The 17,680-nt window shown below is 43.0% G+C and overlaps 1 protein-coding gene across 1 annotated transcript in view; it reads right to left on the bottom strand.

Moving 5' to 3' along the window:
• USP12 (ubiquitin specific peptidase 12) overlaps positions 1 to 16,688 on the bottom strand; it is a 30,936-nt gene extending 14,248 nt beyond the window's left edge. Inside the window, exons 1-3 of the mRNA XM_070749833.1 lie at positions 16,328 to 16,688; positions 3,436 to 3,516; positions 1,178 to 1,391 (exon numbers count right to left, since the gene is read on the bottom strand). Of these exons, the coding sequence (XP_070605934.1) occupies positions 1,178 to 1,391; positions 3,436 to 3,516; positions 16,328 to 16,375 (343 nt within the window). The 5' untranslated portion in view covers positions 16,376 to 16,688. The remainder of the gene's footprint in view (positions 1 to 1,177; positions 1,392 to 3,435; positions 3,517 to 16,327) is intronic.
• Between the last annotated feature and the right edge of the window lie 992 nt (positions 16,689 to 17,680).

Here is a 17,680-nt window from a genome sequence, read left to right on the forward strand (position 1 = left end):
TTATTTTCAATAAGTTATTCAGAGGCCTATTGTGATCGCATTGTACTAATAGGAAGAATCTTTGGTATCTACAAATCCATTTCTAAACTCTATTCAAAACATTGGTGTTTACAGTAAATCATAACAACTTTGGCTTCCTTAGGGATTTTCAACATGTCATCTTTTGTGTTACCATTTAGACACCAAGACTGGCTTTGTTTACCAGAATGTTTTTATTATATTAGTTGTGTCAATTATTTTGCAGTCTTATCAAAATTTTATTGACTACTATTTTACTGAAACTGTGTCTTCAGGCATTTTCAATCTTTCTTCAGTCACATACTGTCAAGCACTATCTTATTTGTTTAAAATAAATGTGTTTTAAGGACGATTGCACTTAGAATGAAAATAGGACTTTTATGACAAAATTTTAAAGGTTTGGATTTTGAAGAGCAGTTCAAGTAAGAATATTGGGAACAAATCAATGAATAATGGAGAGAAAATGCCAATTTTGTGGTTAAATGCAGAATGGAGCTGCGAGAGCAATCATGGGCGTCCCCAAATATGCCCATGTTACACCAACACTCCGCAGTCTGCATTGGTAGCCGATCAGTTTCCGGTCACAATTCAAAGTGTTGGTTATGACCTATAAAGCCCTTCACGGCACCGGACCAGATTATCTCAGGGAACGCCTTCTGCTGCACGAATCCCAGCGACCAGTTAGGTCCCACAGAGTGGGCCTTCTCCGGGTCCCGTCAACTAAACAATGTCGTTTGGCGGGACCCAGGGGAAGAGCCTTCTCTGTGGCGGCCCTGACCTTCTAATCCCCCCAGAGATTAGAATTGCCCCCACCCTCCTCGCCTTTCGTAAGCTTCTTAAAACCCACCTTTGCCGTCAGGCATGGGGGAATTGAGATATTCTTTCCCTCTAGGCCTTTACAATTTATGCATGGTATGTTTGTATGTATGTTTGGTTTTATAATAAGGTTTTTTTTAGTTGTTTTAGTATTAGATTGTTATATGCTGTTTTTTATCACTGTGATTAGCCGCCCCGAGGCTACGGAGAGGGGCGGCATACAAATCCAATAAATAATAATAATAATAATAATAATAATAATAATAATAATAATAATAATAATAATAATAATAATAAAATTATCTAAAGGCAAAGTCTTCACAGTGACAAAATAAAACTTTACCATTATCTTTTCGTAGTCTTGTTATGAACTTTTTAGGAGGTATCACTCCAACTTTCTTCTTCTGGGTGGCTATGCTGTGGAAGAGATCTGATAAGCAGGTGAGAAGACTTTCCTTTTTTCTGGGCTGACTCTTGTACGCCAAGACTTTCTCTCGAAACGGTCGACAAAAATAAAGTGCCTGAAGAACTGAATTACAGTAGCATGTATTTCCAAACTAGAAAACAAAGTATCAATTAAGTTAGATTAAGTAAGCAAATGGCATTCAGAAAAAAAATGTTAAAGCATATTATGATTTCTGGATTCTGAAAAATAGCATAATCCACAAATCAGGGATATACCCTGTTTCCCCGAAAATAAGACGTACCCCGAAAGTAAGGCATGTCAGAGGTTTTGCAGAATTTGCTAATATAAGGCACTCCCCGAAAATAAGGCGTAGTCAAGTTTACATACGGTACGGTGGAAAAACATACGGTACCATTCAAAGCTGTTCATAGCGGTACCATAATAATGTGGCGTTCCCTGCTGGCCCCTTCCATCGCTTTGTACCTTCCAGTACAGCAGACACAGTCTGCTGCTGTCTCACCGCCATTACAGTCTCCACTATAGTGCGTAGACTGTAGTTCCTCTGGTGGCCGGAAGCTGCAATAGTGGGAGTATACTGTTGTATCATATAAGTGCCGTCGTTTGTGTGTGTGGGTGCCATACTGACAGGTACTGTACCATAATCAGTGTACCGTACGGCAGTGTTCTCTCTAAAATTTTTTTGGGGTGGGCAGAAAAGTATATTGTCTGAGCGGCAGTCCCTTCGGGACTGGGCGGCACAGAAATAATAATAAAATTTCCCTCTTGGCTTCTGGGCAGGTTTGGAAAACTCTGAGTTGATGATGATTTTTAAGTGAGCGATTGCTCACTGCTCAGCTTAGAGGGAACTATGCCGTACGGTACACTTTCTCTGGGGGTGTCAGCTTTTCTACCTGTGAATTTGTCTTATTTGAGAAATATAAGGCACCCCCCCGAAAATAAGACGTAGCACAACTTTTGGAGCAAAAATTAATATAAGACAGTGTCTTATTTTCGGGAAAACACAGTATATATAATGCCCAGCAAATATGCACTTGTTTACTGCCACGTGGGTTATATTTTATATAATACTTTTATATTTCTACAATGATTTGCCAAGTAATTCTGAAAAATCCACCATAAAAAATAGAGAATTTTCTTTAAATTCTTGATATCCACTATGTGTAGGCTGTAGCATACTACACTATTATTTTGTATGTGAACAAAAGCAAAATATACCCAATGAGTTCCTCAAATAGATATATAATTTGTTTATAATTATAATTTTTACCTTCCTTAAGAATTCTCCAATTGACCTTGGTAAAGATTACACTGTTCTGAAAAGCATTACCTTAGCATATAAATTAGGGTTAAAATTATGAATACAGTGATCCCTCGATTTTCGCGATCTCGTTCTTCGCGAAACGCTATATCGCGATTTTTCCCACCCGATGATGTCACTCTCTTCCTTCCTTTCTCATCTTTCTTTTTCTCTCTCTTTCTCTATCTTGCTTCTTCCTCTCTCACACTCTCTTCCTCCCTCTCTCATCTCTTTCTTTCCTTCTCTCTCTTTCTCTATCTCTCCCCCTCTTGCTGGCGGCCGGTGGGCGGGCGGCGGGCGGGCGGGCGAGCGGGGGCATCAGCGAGGAAGACCCAGGGAAGGTTCCTTCGGCCGCCCAGCAGCTGATCTGCTCGGCAGCGCAACGAGGAGCCAAATCGGGGTTTCCCCTTTGCGTGGGCGGCGGGGAAACCCCGATCTTCGTCTGCTCGCTGCTGCTGCGCTGCCGAGCAGATCAGCTGCTGGGCGGCCGAAGGAACCTTCCCTGGGTCTTCCCCGCCGCCCACGCAAACTCCACCATCTGCGCATGCGCGGCCATGAAAAAGGGGTGCGCATGCGCAGATGGTGTTTTTACTTCCGCAACCCTACATCGCGAAAAATCGATTATCGCGAGGGGTCTTGGAACGGAACCCTCGCGATAATCGAGGGATCACTGTAATTTGTGACCTGTATCAAGATACATCAAGCATCGTTCGTTATACTGAAATAATTACAATTCATTTTCAAACATTATAGTCACTTTTATTATTTTCTCAAAAGTATCCATCTCTAATGTACTGGCAAACCATTTTTCAGCAACTTTCCTACTTTACATTATTAATTTCACTTTTTTTCAAAGCATTTAAAATATGAAACTTACATTTACTAAACCAAAATAATGTTCATTGACTGGGAATTGTTCTGGACCAATTTCTTTCTCTAAGGCTGAGGCATTAGCGCCCTAAGAGGGGGAAAAATAGCATGTAGGAGCAATTGTTAAATTATTGTCTGGCACAGTTTGATTATATAAGTTAAGTAGTTTATTGAAGAAAGAATTAAATAAATTGTGGGAGGCAATAATAATGGTATACTTTGAAAGGTTTTTCAAAATATAAAATTTCAAACAAATTGAATTAATAAATAATAGAGTACCAAAAAGGAGATTAGATAGGCTTGCCCATTGTTCCCAGCTTAATTTTTTATTATTAGATTTGTTCCATTGTTATACTGTTTTTATTACTGTTGTGAGCCGCCCCGAGTCTTCGGAGAGGGGCGGCATACAAATCTAATAAATTGAATTGAATTGAATTTTCCCTATAATATTAATACAAACCCCAAAATTGCTAATATTAGATATGGTAGATAGAATATTCATCCATGTAATTAGCATTTGTGTGTATATAGGTGGATTAATCTTATACCAGGCATATATAATTATGGTTAATGTTACTATTGTAAACTTATGATTTTTCCAATCAGCTATATACCTAACATTAATAGGCTACGTACTTTTCTAGAATAAAAAAAAAATTCAAAATAGATTATAGAGCTGAAAGATAAAAATCAAAAAACCATGGCCAAAACAATAGAAAAAAATTATGGAATTGTATTTTGTACATAATGCAGCTGATATGGATACAATAATTTATACCACAGGGTATTTTCCTTTATACATGTATAAAGAAAAATGAAACTACAAAAATGAAACTACAAAATATGAATTTTTAGAATAAATAAAAAGAATCCAAAAGCTAATGTTTAAATTAATAAAAATATTTCAAATTGTTATGTTTTGAACTCCCCCCCCCCCCAAATAATGTTTGTTTACACACATGTATCATTCTTGCACTAATGTGAACGGGTCCAAAGACGGGCTACAAGAATGGTGGAAGCTCTTAAGCATAAAACTTATCAGGAAAGACTTAGTGAATTCAATCTGTATAGTCTGGAGGACAGAAGGAAAAGGGGGACATGATCGAAACATTTAAATATGTCAAAGGGTTAAATAAGGTTCAGGAGGGAAGTGTTTTTAATAGGAAAGTGAACACAAGAACAAGGGGACACAATCTGAAGTTAGTTGGGGGAAAGATCAAAAGCAACATGAGAAAATATTATTTCACTGAAAGAGTAGTAGATCCTTGGAAAAAACTTCCAGCAGACGTGGTTGGTAAATCCACAGTAACTGAATTGAAACATGCCTGGGATAAACATCCATCCATCCTAAGATAAAAATACAGGAAATAGTATAAGGGCAGACTAGATGGACCATGAGGTCTTTTTCTGCCGTCAGTCTTCTATGTTTCTGGATAGAACATAAGATATCAGGCTATCTCTAAAAAAGAAATGTTTTTAAGGTCATTTCTGATACCAGAAGTTTCTTGCCACAGTTGTTAAGTGAATCACTTGTTGTTGTTAAGCGACTCTTGCTTCCCAATTGACTTTGTTTGTCAGAAGGCTATAAAAGGTGATCCCACCATGCCACTGCAACCATCATAAATATGACGCAATTGCCAAACGTCTGTATTTTGATGGGTGGGCCCAATAGGCTCGTGTTTCACCCTCCCCAGGCTCCAAAGGCTTCCCTGGAGCCCTCCCTCATCCCCCACACCTTGAGGCCCTCTGGAAGCCAAAAACGTCCTTCCAGAGGCTTTGCGTGAGCCAAAAATCATCTGGCCAACATGCATGTTGGAGCTGAGTTAGGGCAACGGCTCGCGTGTCAGCAGATATGGCTCCCTGTGCCACCAGTGCCATAGGTTCGCCATCAATGACCTAGATTATGCCTAGTTGAGACATGACATGACAGCTGACATTGGAACATCATCTTTCGGCTGTGGCGAGGAGGGTGTTTGCCCAGGTTCGCCTGGTGCACCAGTTGCGGCCCTATTTGGACAGGGAGTCATTGCTCACAGTCGCTCATGCCCTCATCACCTCGAGGTTCGATTACTGCAACGCTCTCTACATGGGGCTACCTTTGAAGAGTGTTCGGAAACTTCAGATCGTGCAGAACGCAGCCGCGAGAGCTATCGTGGGGCTTCCAAGATTCGCCCACATTTCTTCAACACTCCATGGCCTGCATTGGCTGCCGATCAGTTTCCGGTCACAATTCAAAATGTTGGTCATGGCCTTTAAAGCCCTATATGGCATTGGACAAGAGTACCTTCGGAACCGCCTGCTACCGCACGAATCCAAGCGACCGATAAGGTCCCACAGAGTTGGCCTTTTCCGGGTCCCGTCGACTAAACAATGTCGTTTGACGGGCCCCAGGGGAAGAGCCTTCCCTGTGGCGACCCCGGCCCTCTGGAACCAACTCCCCCTGGAGATTTGAACTGCCCCCACCCTCCCTGTCTTTCGTAAACTACTCAAGACTCACTTATATCGCCAGGCATGGGGGAGTTGAGACACCTTTCCCCCAGGCTTTTTTATACTTTGTTTTATGTTTGGTATGAATGTGCTGTTTGGTTTTTTTTAAATAATGATAGGGTTTTATATGTTTTTTAATATTAGATTTGTTCCACTACTATATTGTTTTTATTACTGTTGTGAGCCGCCCCGAGTCTTCGGAAAGGAGCGGCATACAAATCTAATTAATAATATTAATAATAATATTAATATTAATAATAATCATCATCATCATCATCATCATCATCATTATCATAAGGGACTAGAAAGGCAAACCGTTAAAAGGTATTGGGTGTGTGTAGCCTAAAGAAGTGGAGCGGGAGGAGAAAGTTGATAAGGACAGCCCTTGTTCAGCAACCATTTGTAAAAGCTACCACTTGGAGTAATGACAGTGCTGAATGAGGAGACTTACAATGTTTCTCATAGTTGCCGCTGTCACAATATCCCCATGGTAACGTGTCTGCAATTTGGGCACTTGGCAACCAGCTTGCAATTACAACAGCCAGAGAATTCTGCAGTCAAGTGATCACCATTTGCAACCTTCACTGCTGGCTTCTAACAAGTAAAGCCAACGTGGAAGCTAAGATGAGATGCGAAATGGCAATCATGCGACTACAGGATGCTACAGCAGTGTAGGATTTGCTTTATGGCGCAACTCGAACCCTAACTCTGACTCCAAGTGATGCACATCATTTGGAAATTATTATTTTTTTTGCAGTCCCATCACACTATTAGCATATTTTTGGCTCACAATCAACTATTTTATGCTATTAGTAAGTCAGCTACTCCATCCTATACTTCATTTCGTTTACTACTTGAAAAAGTTGTAATGGTAGAGTGGTACCTCTACTTACGAATTTAATTCTTTCTGTGACCAGGTTCTTAAGTAGAAACGTTCTTAAGTAGAAGCCATTTTTCCCATAGGAATCAATGTAAAAGCAAATAATGTGTGTGATTGGGGAAACCACAGGGAGGATGGAGGCCCTGTTTCCTCGCAGGAGATTCCTAGAGGCCCCACGGAGGCTTCTCCCTGCCTTTTCTGGCCCTGTTTCCTCCCAGGACATTCCTAGAGAGGCCCCATGGAGACTTCTCCCTGCCTTTTCTGGCCCTGTTTCCTCCTAGGAGATTCCTAGAGGGGCCCCATGGAGACTTCTCCCTGCCTTTTCTGGCCCTGTTTCCTCCTAGGAGATTCCTAGAGGGGCCCCATGGAGACTTCTCCCTGCCTTTTCTGGCCCTGTTTCCTCCCAGGAGATTCCTAGAGGGGCCCCATGGAGACTTCTCCCTGCCTTTTCTGGCCCTGTTTCCTCCCAGGAGATTCCTAGAGGGGCCCCATGGAGACTTCTCCCTGCCTTTTCTGGCCCTGTTTCCTCCCAGGAGATTCCTAGAGGGGCCCCATGGAGACTTCTCCCTGCCTTTTCTGGCCCTGTTTCCTCCCAGGAGATTCCTAGAGGGGCCCCATGGAGACTTCTCCCTGCCTTTTCTGGCCCTGTTTCCTCCTAGGAGATTCCTAGAGGGGCCCCATGGAGACTTCTCCCTGCCTTTTCTGGCCGTTTCCTCCTAGGAGATTCCTAGAGGGGCCCCATGGAGACTTCTCCCTGCCTTTTCTGGCCCTGTTTCCTCCCAGGAGATTCCTAGAGGGGCCCCATGGAGACTTCTCCCTGCCTTTTCTGGCCCTGTTTCCTCCCAGGAGATTCCTAGAGGGGCCCCATGGAGACTTCTCCCTGCCTTTTCTGGCCCTGTTTCCTCCTAGGAGATTACTAGAGGGGCCCCATGGAGACTTCTCCCTGCCTTTTCTGGCCCTGTTTCCTCCCAGGAGATTACTAGAGGGGCTCCATGGAGACTTCTCCCTGCCTTTTCTGGCCCTGTTTCCTCCTAGGAGATTCCTAGAGGGGCCCCATGGAGACTTCTCCCTGCCTTTTCTGGCCCTGTTTCCTCCCAGGAGATTCCTAGAGGGGCCCCATGGAGACTTCTCCCTGCCTTTTCTGGCCCTGTTTCCTCCTAGGAGATTCCTAGAGAGGCCCCACAGAGGCTTCTCCCTGCCTTTTCCGGTTACAGTTTCGGAGGCTCAGGTTTGTAAGTGGAAAATGATTCTTGAGAAGAAGCCAAAAGATTTTGAACACCTGTTTCTTATCTAGAAAAGTTTGTAAGTAGAGGCATTCTTAGGTAGAGGTACCACTGTACAGTATATGGTAAATTTCATTATGTTACTTCAGTCCATTTCTTTAACCTGCTAAGATCATTTTGAGGTTTGTCTTCTGAGTTATTAACTCTCATTCAGTTTTGTACCATTTGCAGCTTAGTACGCATTCCTTTCACCTAATTATTAATACAATTGCTGAGGAAGTACACTCAAAATGTATCTTTGTGGAAACCCAATTAATATAACTTTATTTTTTATTAAACTGATGTGGTGTGTTCTATCACCCTTCATTTTTGCTAATTGGAATTCTTGGCAATTGTATGCCATTGGTCATAACTGCATATCCATGTAATTTATCTTCACTAATTTTTTGACATCCCAATAAGAAGGCTTCTATTTTTTTAAAAAAAATTCATTTACAGATTCTAATTTTAACCAAAAATGGCTAAGTATGTAGAAAGAAATATCTTAGGGACTTCCTACCTAAACTTTTTCACCAACCTGCTGTTATTCAGTGTTTTTCTCATTAAGTTATCTCATTCTATGGAACCTGCCTTTTAAAATCATATTAGTCTTTGCTTATTGAACAGGAAACAATCACCCAATTCCTATTTGGCAATCAGTAGCTCTCAGGACACTCTACTTAAATCCACAGCTAGTCAAGAAAAAATCACCTTTTCAGAATTTCTCACAGCTCAGCACATACTGTACTTTTCAGCACGAATCCCAGCGACCAGTTAGTCTCACAGAGAGGGTCTTCTCCGGGTCCTGTCAACTAAACAATGTCGCTTGGCGGGACCAAGGGGAAGAGCTGGGGTGGCGCAGCAGGTAGAGTGCTGTACTGCAGGCCACTGAAGCTGACTTGTAGATCTGAAGGTCAGCGGTTCAAATCTCACCACCGGCTCAAGGTTGACTCAGCCTCCATCCTTCCGAGGTGGGTAAAATGAGGACCCGGATTGTGGGGGCAATAGGCTGGCTCTGTTAAAAAGTGCTATTGCTAACATGTTATAAGCCACCCTGAGTCTAAGGAGAAGGGCAGCATAAAAATCAAATAAATAAATAAATAAGAGCCTTTTCTGTGGTGGCCCTGACCCTCTGGAACCAACTCCCCACAGAGATTAGAATTGCTCCCACCCTCCTTGCCTTTCGTAAGCTTCTTAAAACCCACCTCTGCCGCCAGGCATGGGGGAATTGAGATACTCTTTCCCTCTAGGCCTTTACAATTTTATGCATGGTATGTCTGTCTGTATGTTTGGTTTTACAATAGAGGTTTTTAACTGTTTATATGGGATTGTTATATGCTGTTTACTACTGTTGTTAGCCACCCCGAGTCTACGGAGAGGGGCGGCTTACAAATCCAATAAAATCAAAAAAATCAAATCAATAAGACGGACTTCCTCCTACCTAAAAGAGGGTGGAAATGTTGGTGCGTCTTATACATCAAATAAAGCCATTTTTTGCCTCCCGAAACCCTGCTGTGCACATCCCACTTTTGCCAAAAATTGGTATTCTCAAGCCAGCTACCCAGATCAAAGTGATTTGTAAATTGTTATATTGAATTATCACTTTTCTGCAGAGTAACAGTCAGCAAGAAGGGATCCTGACTAGTTATAAATATATATACAGTAATACCAAAAATGCTTGGTAAGTAACCAAGAAGACAAGGATAACTACCGTAATAGGTGCCTGTCAAGTGAAATAACAAGAAAAAAGACAAGATAGGAAGTGCAAAAAGCTATTATGTGCTCTGATAAATTACTGTATTTTTCGGACTATAAGATGCACCGGAATATAAAGCACACCAAGATTTTGAAAATTGAAAGAAGAAAAAAACGTTTTTGCCTTCCCCGGCCCCCAGGAGCACTCTGCAGGCCTCCCAAAACCCTCTGCACATCTGGTTTTTGAGAAAAGAGGCCCGCAAAGGTCCTGCAGAGTGCTCCTGGAGTTGGTGAGGGCAAAAATGCAATGCGTGGGGTGTTTGAGAGGTGAAAAACGGGCCCGTTTTTAACCAAAATGGAGTGTGCAGAAGGTTTGGGAGGCCTACAGAGTGCTCCTGGGGCCTGGGGAGGGCAAAAATACCCTTTTTGTGCCTCCCAAATTTCCTGCAGGTCACATTTTTGCCGTCCCCATCCCCCAGGAGCACTCTGCAGGCTTCCCAAACTCTGCTTACCCTGTTTTCATACAATATGGCTAACTAATCTGGGACAGTTAATGCTACCAAAAATGATTATTTCATTTATGTCTTGGAAAAAATAATCTAAATGAAGGGCACTCAATCTAAAATCTTTATGTATCCCATTTATTTGTTTGTTTGTTCGTTCATTCATTCATTCATTTGATTTTTATGCCGCCCTTCTCCTTAGACTCGGCGGCTTACAACATGTTAGCAATAGTACTTTTTAACAGAGCCAGCCTATTGTCCCCACAATCCAGGTCCTCATTTTACCCACCTCGGAAGGATGGGAGGCTGAGTCAACCTTGAGCCGGTGATGAGATTTGAACTGCTGACATTCAGATCTACAGTCAGCTTCAGTGGCCTGCAGTACAGTACTCTACCTGCTGCGCAACCCCGGCTCATTTATGCTTCCTGGAATCACTCTAGGGCAGGGGATAGCAACCCACGGCTCTGGAGCCCCATACTTTGGGGGCCCCTGCTCTGGCTCCCTGTCTCATCACTGGCTGGCCTCGTCCTCCCCTCCCTCACCTAGTCTGAGAAGGTAAGGACAATAGTGTGAATGGACAAGCGGCAGTGGCTGATTCCCTGGCCACCCCCAGCCAAGGCTTCCCCCCTGGTGACCCTCCTCTCCCACTCGCAACTCCCTGGCTGGCAGGGCCAGGAGTATGCACGTATGCAGGGAGACCCACAAGTAAGCGCCAAAGGGCAGCAAAGGCACGCTTGGAGGACGGGTGGCTGCTCGCTTAAGGAGGGTCTTTGGATGCAGCTGCTCTCCTGCCCTAAGGATCTGGCCAATGCCTTGCAGCTCTTTGGCCAAGTGGGGTGGGTGCAAGCTCCAACCAAATAGCAGGAAGCAAAGGCTACTTTTGCTCTGGTGACCCTCCCCGCCCTCCTCTCATGTGGGGGAGGGGCACAGCAAGTCAATGGCCAGACCCTTAGGACAGGAGAGAAGTGGCCCCATAGTTGCCTTCATGCCACATCTGTGTGTAAGGCTCATGCCCTTATCACCTCGAGGTTTGATTACTGCAACGCTCTCTACATGGGGCTACCTTTGAAAAGTGTTCGGAAACTTCAGATCGTGCAGAATGCAGCTGCGAGAGCAATCATGGGCTTGCCCAGGTATGCCCATGTTACACCAACACTCTGTGGCTGGCACTGGCTGCCGATCAGTTTCCGGTCACAATTCAAAGTGTTGGTAATGACCTTTAAAGCCCTACATGGCACTGGACCAGAATACCTCCGGAACCACGTTCTACCGCACGAATCCCAGCAGCCGATAAGGTCCCACAGAGTTGGCCTTCTCCGGGTCCCGTCAACTAAACAATGCCGTTTGGCAGGCCCCAGGGGAAGAGCCTTCTCTGTGGCGGCCCCGGCCCTCTGGAATCAACTTCCCCCGGAGATCAGAACTGTCCCCACCCTCCTTGTCTTTCACAAGTTACTTAAGACCCACCTATATCGCCAGGCATGGGGGAACTAAGACATCTCCCCTAGGCTTATTATATTTCATGTTTGATGTGTATATGCTGTATGGTTTTTAATTGTTGAGGTTTTTATATATTTTATTATTACATTTGTTCCATTGTTATACTGTTTTTATTACTGTTGTGAGCATAGTTCCCTCTAAGCTGAGCAGTGAGCAATCGCTCACTTAAAAATCATCATCAACTCAGAGTTTTCCAAACCTGCCCAGAAGCCAAGAGGGAAAGAGTGAGAGGGAAGGAGAGAGAGAAGAAGAGAGGAAGAGACAGAAACAGATAGAAAAAAGAGAGGAAGGAAAAGAGAAAGAAAAAGAATGGGAGTAAGGAAGAGAGAAAGAAAATCAAAATCTAGTTTGAAACTAGCTCAACTATTTAAGTGGCATTTTGATATTGATAGAGTTGCCCTATTATGAGCTCACTGTTATAGACACACAGTACAGTATTTTATTTTGAAATTCTCTGTTTGTTTGTTTGTTTGTTTGTTTATTATTTCTGTGCTGCCCAGTCCCGAAGGGACTGCCACTCAGACACTATACTTTTCCACCCACCCCCCAAAAAATTAGAGGGAACACTGGTTGTGAGCCGCCCCGAGTCTTCGGAGAGGGGCGGCATACAAATCTAATAAATTGAATTGAATTGAATTTCACTTCCTGCAGCTTCGGGCTGGAGCTCCCTCCCTCCCTGCTTAGCCAAAGAGCTGCGATGGAGGGACAGGGCATGGCAAGTCAATGGCCGGATCCTTAGGGCAGGAGAGAATCCGCGTCCAAAGAGCCTCAAGTGAGCAGCTGCCCGCCCTCCACGTGCGCCTTTGTGCATTGAGGACAGTCTCCCCGGCCGCGCCACAGGCAGATAGGCAATCACAAGAAGGGGAAGAGGGTCACAGGAAGAGAAGCCAGTTTGTTTGAACTTATAGTTTTATGTATGGAATGCGTGTGTTGCATGGTTTTAAAATGAGGGGTTTTTAGATGTTTTTTAATATTAGAATTGTTTACATTGTTACACTGTTTTATTATTGTTGTGAGCCGCCCCAAGTCTTCGGAGAGGGGCGGCATACAAATCTAATAAATTATTTTTATTATTATTATTATTATTATTATTATTATTATTATTATTATTATTATCTTATTTTTAATGAATAACTGACTACTATCACCAAGTCTGTCTCCTTATTTATTTATTTATTATTTATTAATTGGATTTTTGTGCCACCCCTCTCCGAAGACTCCTCTTGAATGGGATCTGCTATCAGCTGCATGGGCTGCTGGTGGGCCACGACAAATCATTCCTCAACATACAGAGAGAGAAGGGGAGAGGGAGAGAGAGAGATGGGGAGAGAGAAAGAGAAAAAGATGAGATGAAGGGATGTAGATATGAGAGGGGGGGAAATAGGGAGAGAGAAAGAGAGAGGGAAAATAGAGACACCTTTTTCTCGGAGAAAACACAAAACCTGGGTAGGCGTAGCGGGGTTTATCATGTAACTTGGTGGGAGTGATGTCCAGTTGGTCACGCCCACCCAGATTTTGTGGTTCCTGATGTTTTATTTTCTTTGGAAAACAGGTCCCAATGACTCTTTTGAGTTTTTAAGGTTGCCGATTCCTATTCTAGGATGTAGGATTCAGTTTTTTCCGCATTTGGAGGTTTAAAGATTGAACAATTTTTCTGAAAAATAGGGGACCGTAAGGTAAATGAGTCAACTAGGCGTAGATAATAATTTACAAACTTCTGTAAAATAATAACTATTTTGTTTCCTGAGGAAAAGGAGCTTTTAACTTGGACGTTTAAAAGAACGTTTGCATTACATCTCCATAACTTATTTTAAACTACACTGCCAAAGAGTAAAGGATGAAATTAAAAAACACAATCCGCACACCCAAAGGTGCATAAAATATCCATTTCTCTTCTAAATTGTATTTCATAAGGAGGTTTGCTCATAAGAGACTTTGACATGATTAAGAAGATACGTTTTAAAATTTACAGACTAGTTAAAAATCCATAAATGCAGTATACATAAACATAAAAAACACTTCACTATTTTGCTGCGCTACTGAACCATTTTAAACGAGTTGGGACAGATCCCACCATCCTTCTTGTTTAAAGCTCCATATTGCAACATGATCCCTCTACTATGTGTTGTCACCCCACCCACCTCCAAAATTATTTTCCTTTCCTCAAGTTTTTCTGTTTTTGTCTCATGCCCACCTCTTCACCGTCCCCAGAGCTTTGAGCAAAATTAACATTAACATGCTGGGAAATATTCCTGATTATTTCCAAGGCATCAACAAGTTAATTTATATATGGTATGCTTGTGTCTATGTCTGTTAGTATATGAGGTCTTTTAAATCTTTTAATTTTAAATTTGTTAGATTATTTATGATTTGTTTCCACGTGTTGTGAGCCGCCCCGAGTCTTCGGAGAGGGGCGGCATACAAATCTAAGTAATAAATAAATAAATAAATAAATAAATAAATAATCCCCCCCCCCCTAAAATTTCTTCCTTCCCCTCCCTCCATCCCTCACCTCTGCATTTATTTGGCTCAAACTGGATTCCTAGAGACAACTTTGATGAGGAAATCTCGTATATAATAATAATAATAATAATAATAATAATAATAATAATAATAATAATAATAATATATTAGATTTGTATGCCGCCCCTCTCCGAAGACTCGGGGCGGCTCACAACAATAATAAAAGCAATGTTACAGTGGAACAAATCTAATATTAAAAGAGAAAAAGACATATCATTTAAAACCAAACAACACATACATACATAACATATATAGTTATTTATTTTTTAAAAAGTTTTTAAAAAGAAATTCTTCAATCTATATACCTAGTTAACAAAATGTTAGGCTGATGAAAAAATAGATATAGGTCAATTGGCGGAAAGTGAAATAATTTGAATAAATATTAGAATAATATTAGAATAATATAAATCTACGAAAACATATATATAGAAATATATATATATATATAAATATATATTAGAAACATAGAAACACAGAAGATTGACAGCAGAAAAAGGCCTCATGGTCCATCTAGTCTGCCCTTATACTATTTCCTGTATTTTATCTTAGGATGGATATATGTTTATCCGAGGCAGGTTTAAATTCAGTGACTATGGATTTACCAACCACGTCTGCCCGGAAGTTTGTTCCAAGCATCTACTACTCTTTCAATAAAATAATATTTTCTCATGTTGCTTCTGATCTTTCTCCCAACTAACCTTAAACTTAAAATATTGCACTAGGTGTGGATTAGAATAATCATAAATTTGACGTAACATAATGGGGAAATTTTGAAAGATCCGCTAGACACCAAACTGCGGTCTTAGATATATATATTTTAAGGTACAAGCCCTTTTTTGTCCCAAGATCAGGTATTGCATCCCATCAAGCATCATTGCATGCCTGTTTCGAGATCGCTTTCCATTAAAGTCCCAATGTGCCCTTTTTAATAATAATAATAATAATAATGATGATGATGATGATGATAATGCACCCATTGTACATGTAAGACAGTTGCCAAACGTCTGAATTTGAGAAATAGAAATAAGAGTTGGAAGGGACCTTGGAGGTCTTCTAGTCCAACCTCCTGCATAGGCAGAAAACTCTACACTACTTCAGGCAAAAGGTTATCCAACATCTTATAAACTTCCAGTGTTGGAGCATTCACAGCTTCTGGAAGCAAGCTGTTCCACTGGTCAATTTGATCTAACTGTCAGGAAATTTCTCCTTAGTTTTAAGTTGATTCTCTCCTTGTTTAGTTTCCACCCATTGCTCCTTGTTCTGCCCTCAGTTCCTTTGGAGAATAGCTTGACTCCCTCTTCTTTGTGGCAACCCCAGAGATATTTGAAGACTGCTATCCTGTCTCACCTGGTCCTTCTTTTGATTAAACTAGACATACCTATTTCCTGCAACCATTCATCATATGTTTTAGCCTCCAGTCCCCTAATCATCTTTGTGTCTCTTCTCTGCACTTTTTCTAGAGTCTCAAGAGGCATGTAAATTATTTTGACAGGTATGTCAATCTGATCTAGTTCCACGGGCCTTCCTTGGGAGTAAATACACATGAGGACACAAGTCTCCTGTATCTGCTGCCTGGAAGAAAACCTTCTGGGGAAAAGGGGAACCCCCAACACCTACCTCCCACTTCCTTAACACACACACACACACACACCCCTGTCCTTTTCAATGGAGCAGGGGTTGCCAACCTTGGCCACTTTAAGCCTGGGGGACTTCAACTCCCAGAATTCCCCAGCCAACGTTGTAAGGGTGGGACCCTCATACTACCTTGACACATGCACCCACCCCCGTCCTCCTCAATGGAACAAGGGTCTCCAACCTTGGCCACTTTAAGTCTGGGGGACTTCAACTCCCAGAATTCCTCCAGGCTTAAAGTGGCCAAGGTTGGAGACCCCTGCAATGGAGCGTATGGCACACCTTCGCCCGGGCTCCGCCCAGATTCCCCCCGCCCCACCCGGAGGCCCGCCCCTCACCCAGCTACCGCGCCTGCGCCCCAAAGGACGAGCCAACGGGGGTGGGGAGGCAAGGGGGGGCGCCTCCCCACGCACACTCACCATGGTACAGATGGAGGCTATTTTGGAGACTGTCATTAGGATTTCCATCCGCGAAGCGCCATCTTCTCCCACCCAATTACAACGTCGAGCCAGCCCGGGGCAGTCCAACCTGAAGAGGAGGAAGGAAGAGGGCAGCCCGAAGAGGGAACCCCACCGAGAGCTCTGCCCGCCCGCCTAAACGAACGAAGTGGCCCGTCGAAAGGCGAAGGGGCACGCACGCGCGCGCCCGCTCTTTACGAGTCGACTCCCTCCCCCGCCACGTCCCGCCCTCGGGAAGAATCGTCCCCTCCCCGCTTTCGTTTCTGGCAGCGTGCGCGTGCGCGCATACCCCGCTGAGCGGACCGGCCCTTCTTCCGCCCACACGTGCACGCGAGCGCGCTCGCCTCTTGCGGGCTGCGCCCTGATTTCGCCTCAACCAATCGGGTTGATTTGAACCAATTCCAGAGCTCGCCCAGTCCGGCCTTGCTAATTCTGGGTCTTAGAGATAGCCCGTTCCAAGTCTACTGGGTCTTATTTTAATGATAACGGGGTGTGCATGTCTGCGTGTGCCTCCCCCCCCCCAAAAAAACCCCCCTCCTGGGTACACACACACATGCTTAAATTTGTTTGGGTACATGGGATGCTAATAAACCATTATTTATGGCTTCATAAGGCTATGGGATACAATCGCCCAGTTGCGGGTTATCTTACTCTGGCGTGGCAGGATGAAATATGACAGCCAATAAAATCCTCATAAAGATTCACTTCTGTCAGCCGGAAGGTTTATTTATCGGTTTACCTTGGACTTATCGTTCTCTCCGTGTGTGGGATTTCTTGCAATGGGTTTGCCCTCCTGCATTAAAATTACAGGGAGTTTAAATTACGGCTTAACCATGGTTTAATCTTATATCTTATGTATTCATTCATTCGAGTTGTCAAAAACATGTACAATCCAGTGATCTTAGAAGCCGATGTCTTAGAAGAACTTGAACGATTAAAGATAAATAAGGCAATGGGTCCAGATGGCATCCACCCCAGAGTTCTTAAAGAACTCAGATCTGTCATTGCTACCCCCCTGACTGATTTGTTTAACCAATCCTTGTTAACAGGAGAAGTTCCTGAGGATTGGAGAATGGCCAGTTTTGTGCCTATCCACAAGAAGGGCAGTAGAGAAGAAGCTGGTAACTACAGGCCAGTTAGCTTGACATCAGTTGTAGTTAAAATGATGGAGACTCTACTCAAAAAGAGGATAAATCAACACCTAAAAAACAATAACTTATTGGACCCAAATCAGCATGGCTTTACTGAAGGCAAATAATGTCAGACTAATCTCGTTGATTTCTTTGACTATGTCACAAAGGTGTTGGATGAAGG

The sequence above is a fragment of the Erythrolamprus reginae genome, chromosome 4, assembly GCF_031021105.1.
Source record: "Erythrolamprus reginae isolate rEryReg1 chromosome 4, rEryReg1.hap1, whole genome shotgun sequence".
NCBI lineage: Eukaryota > Metazoa > Chordata > Lepidosauria > Squamata > Dipsadidae > Erythrolamprus > Erythrolamprus reginae.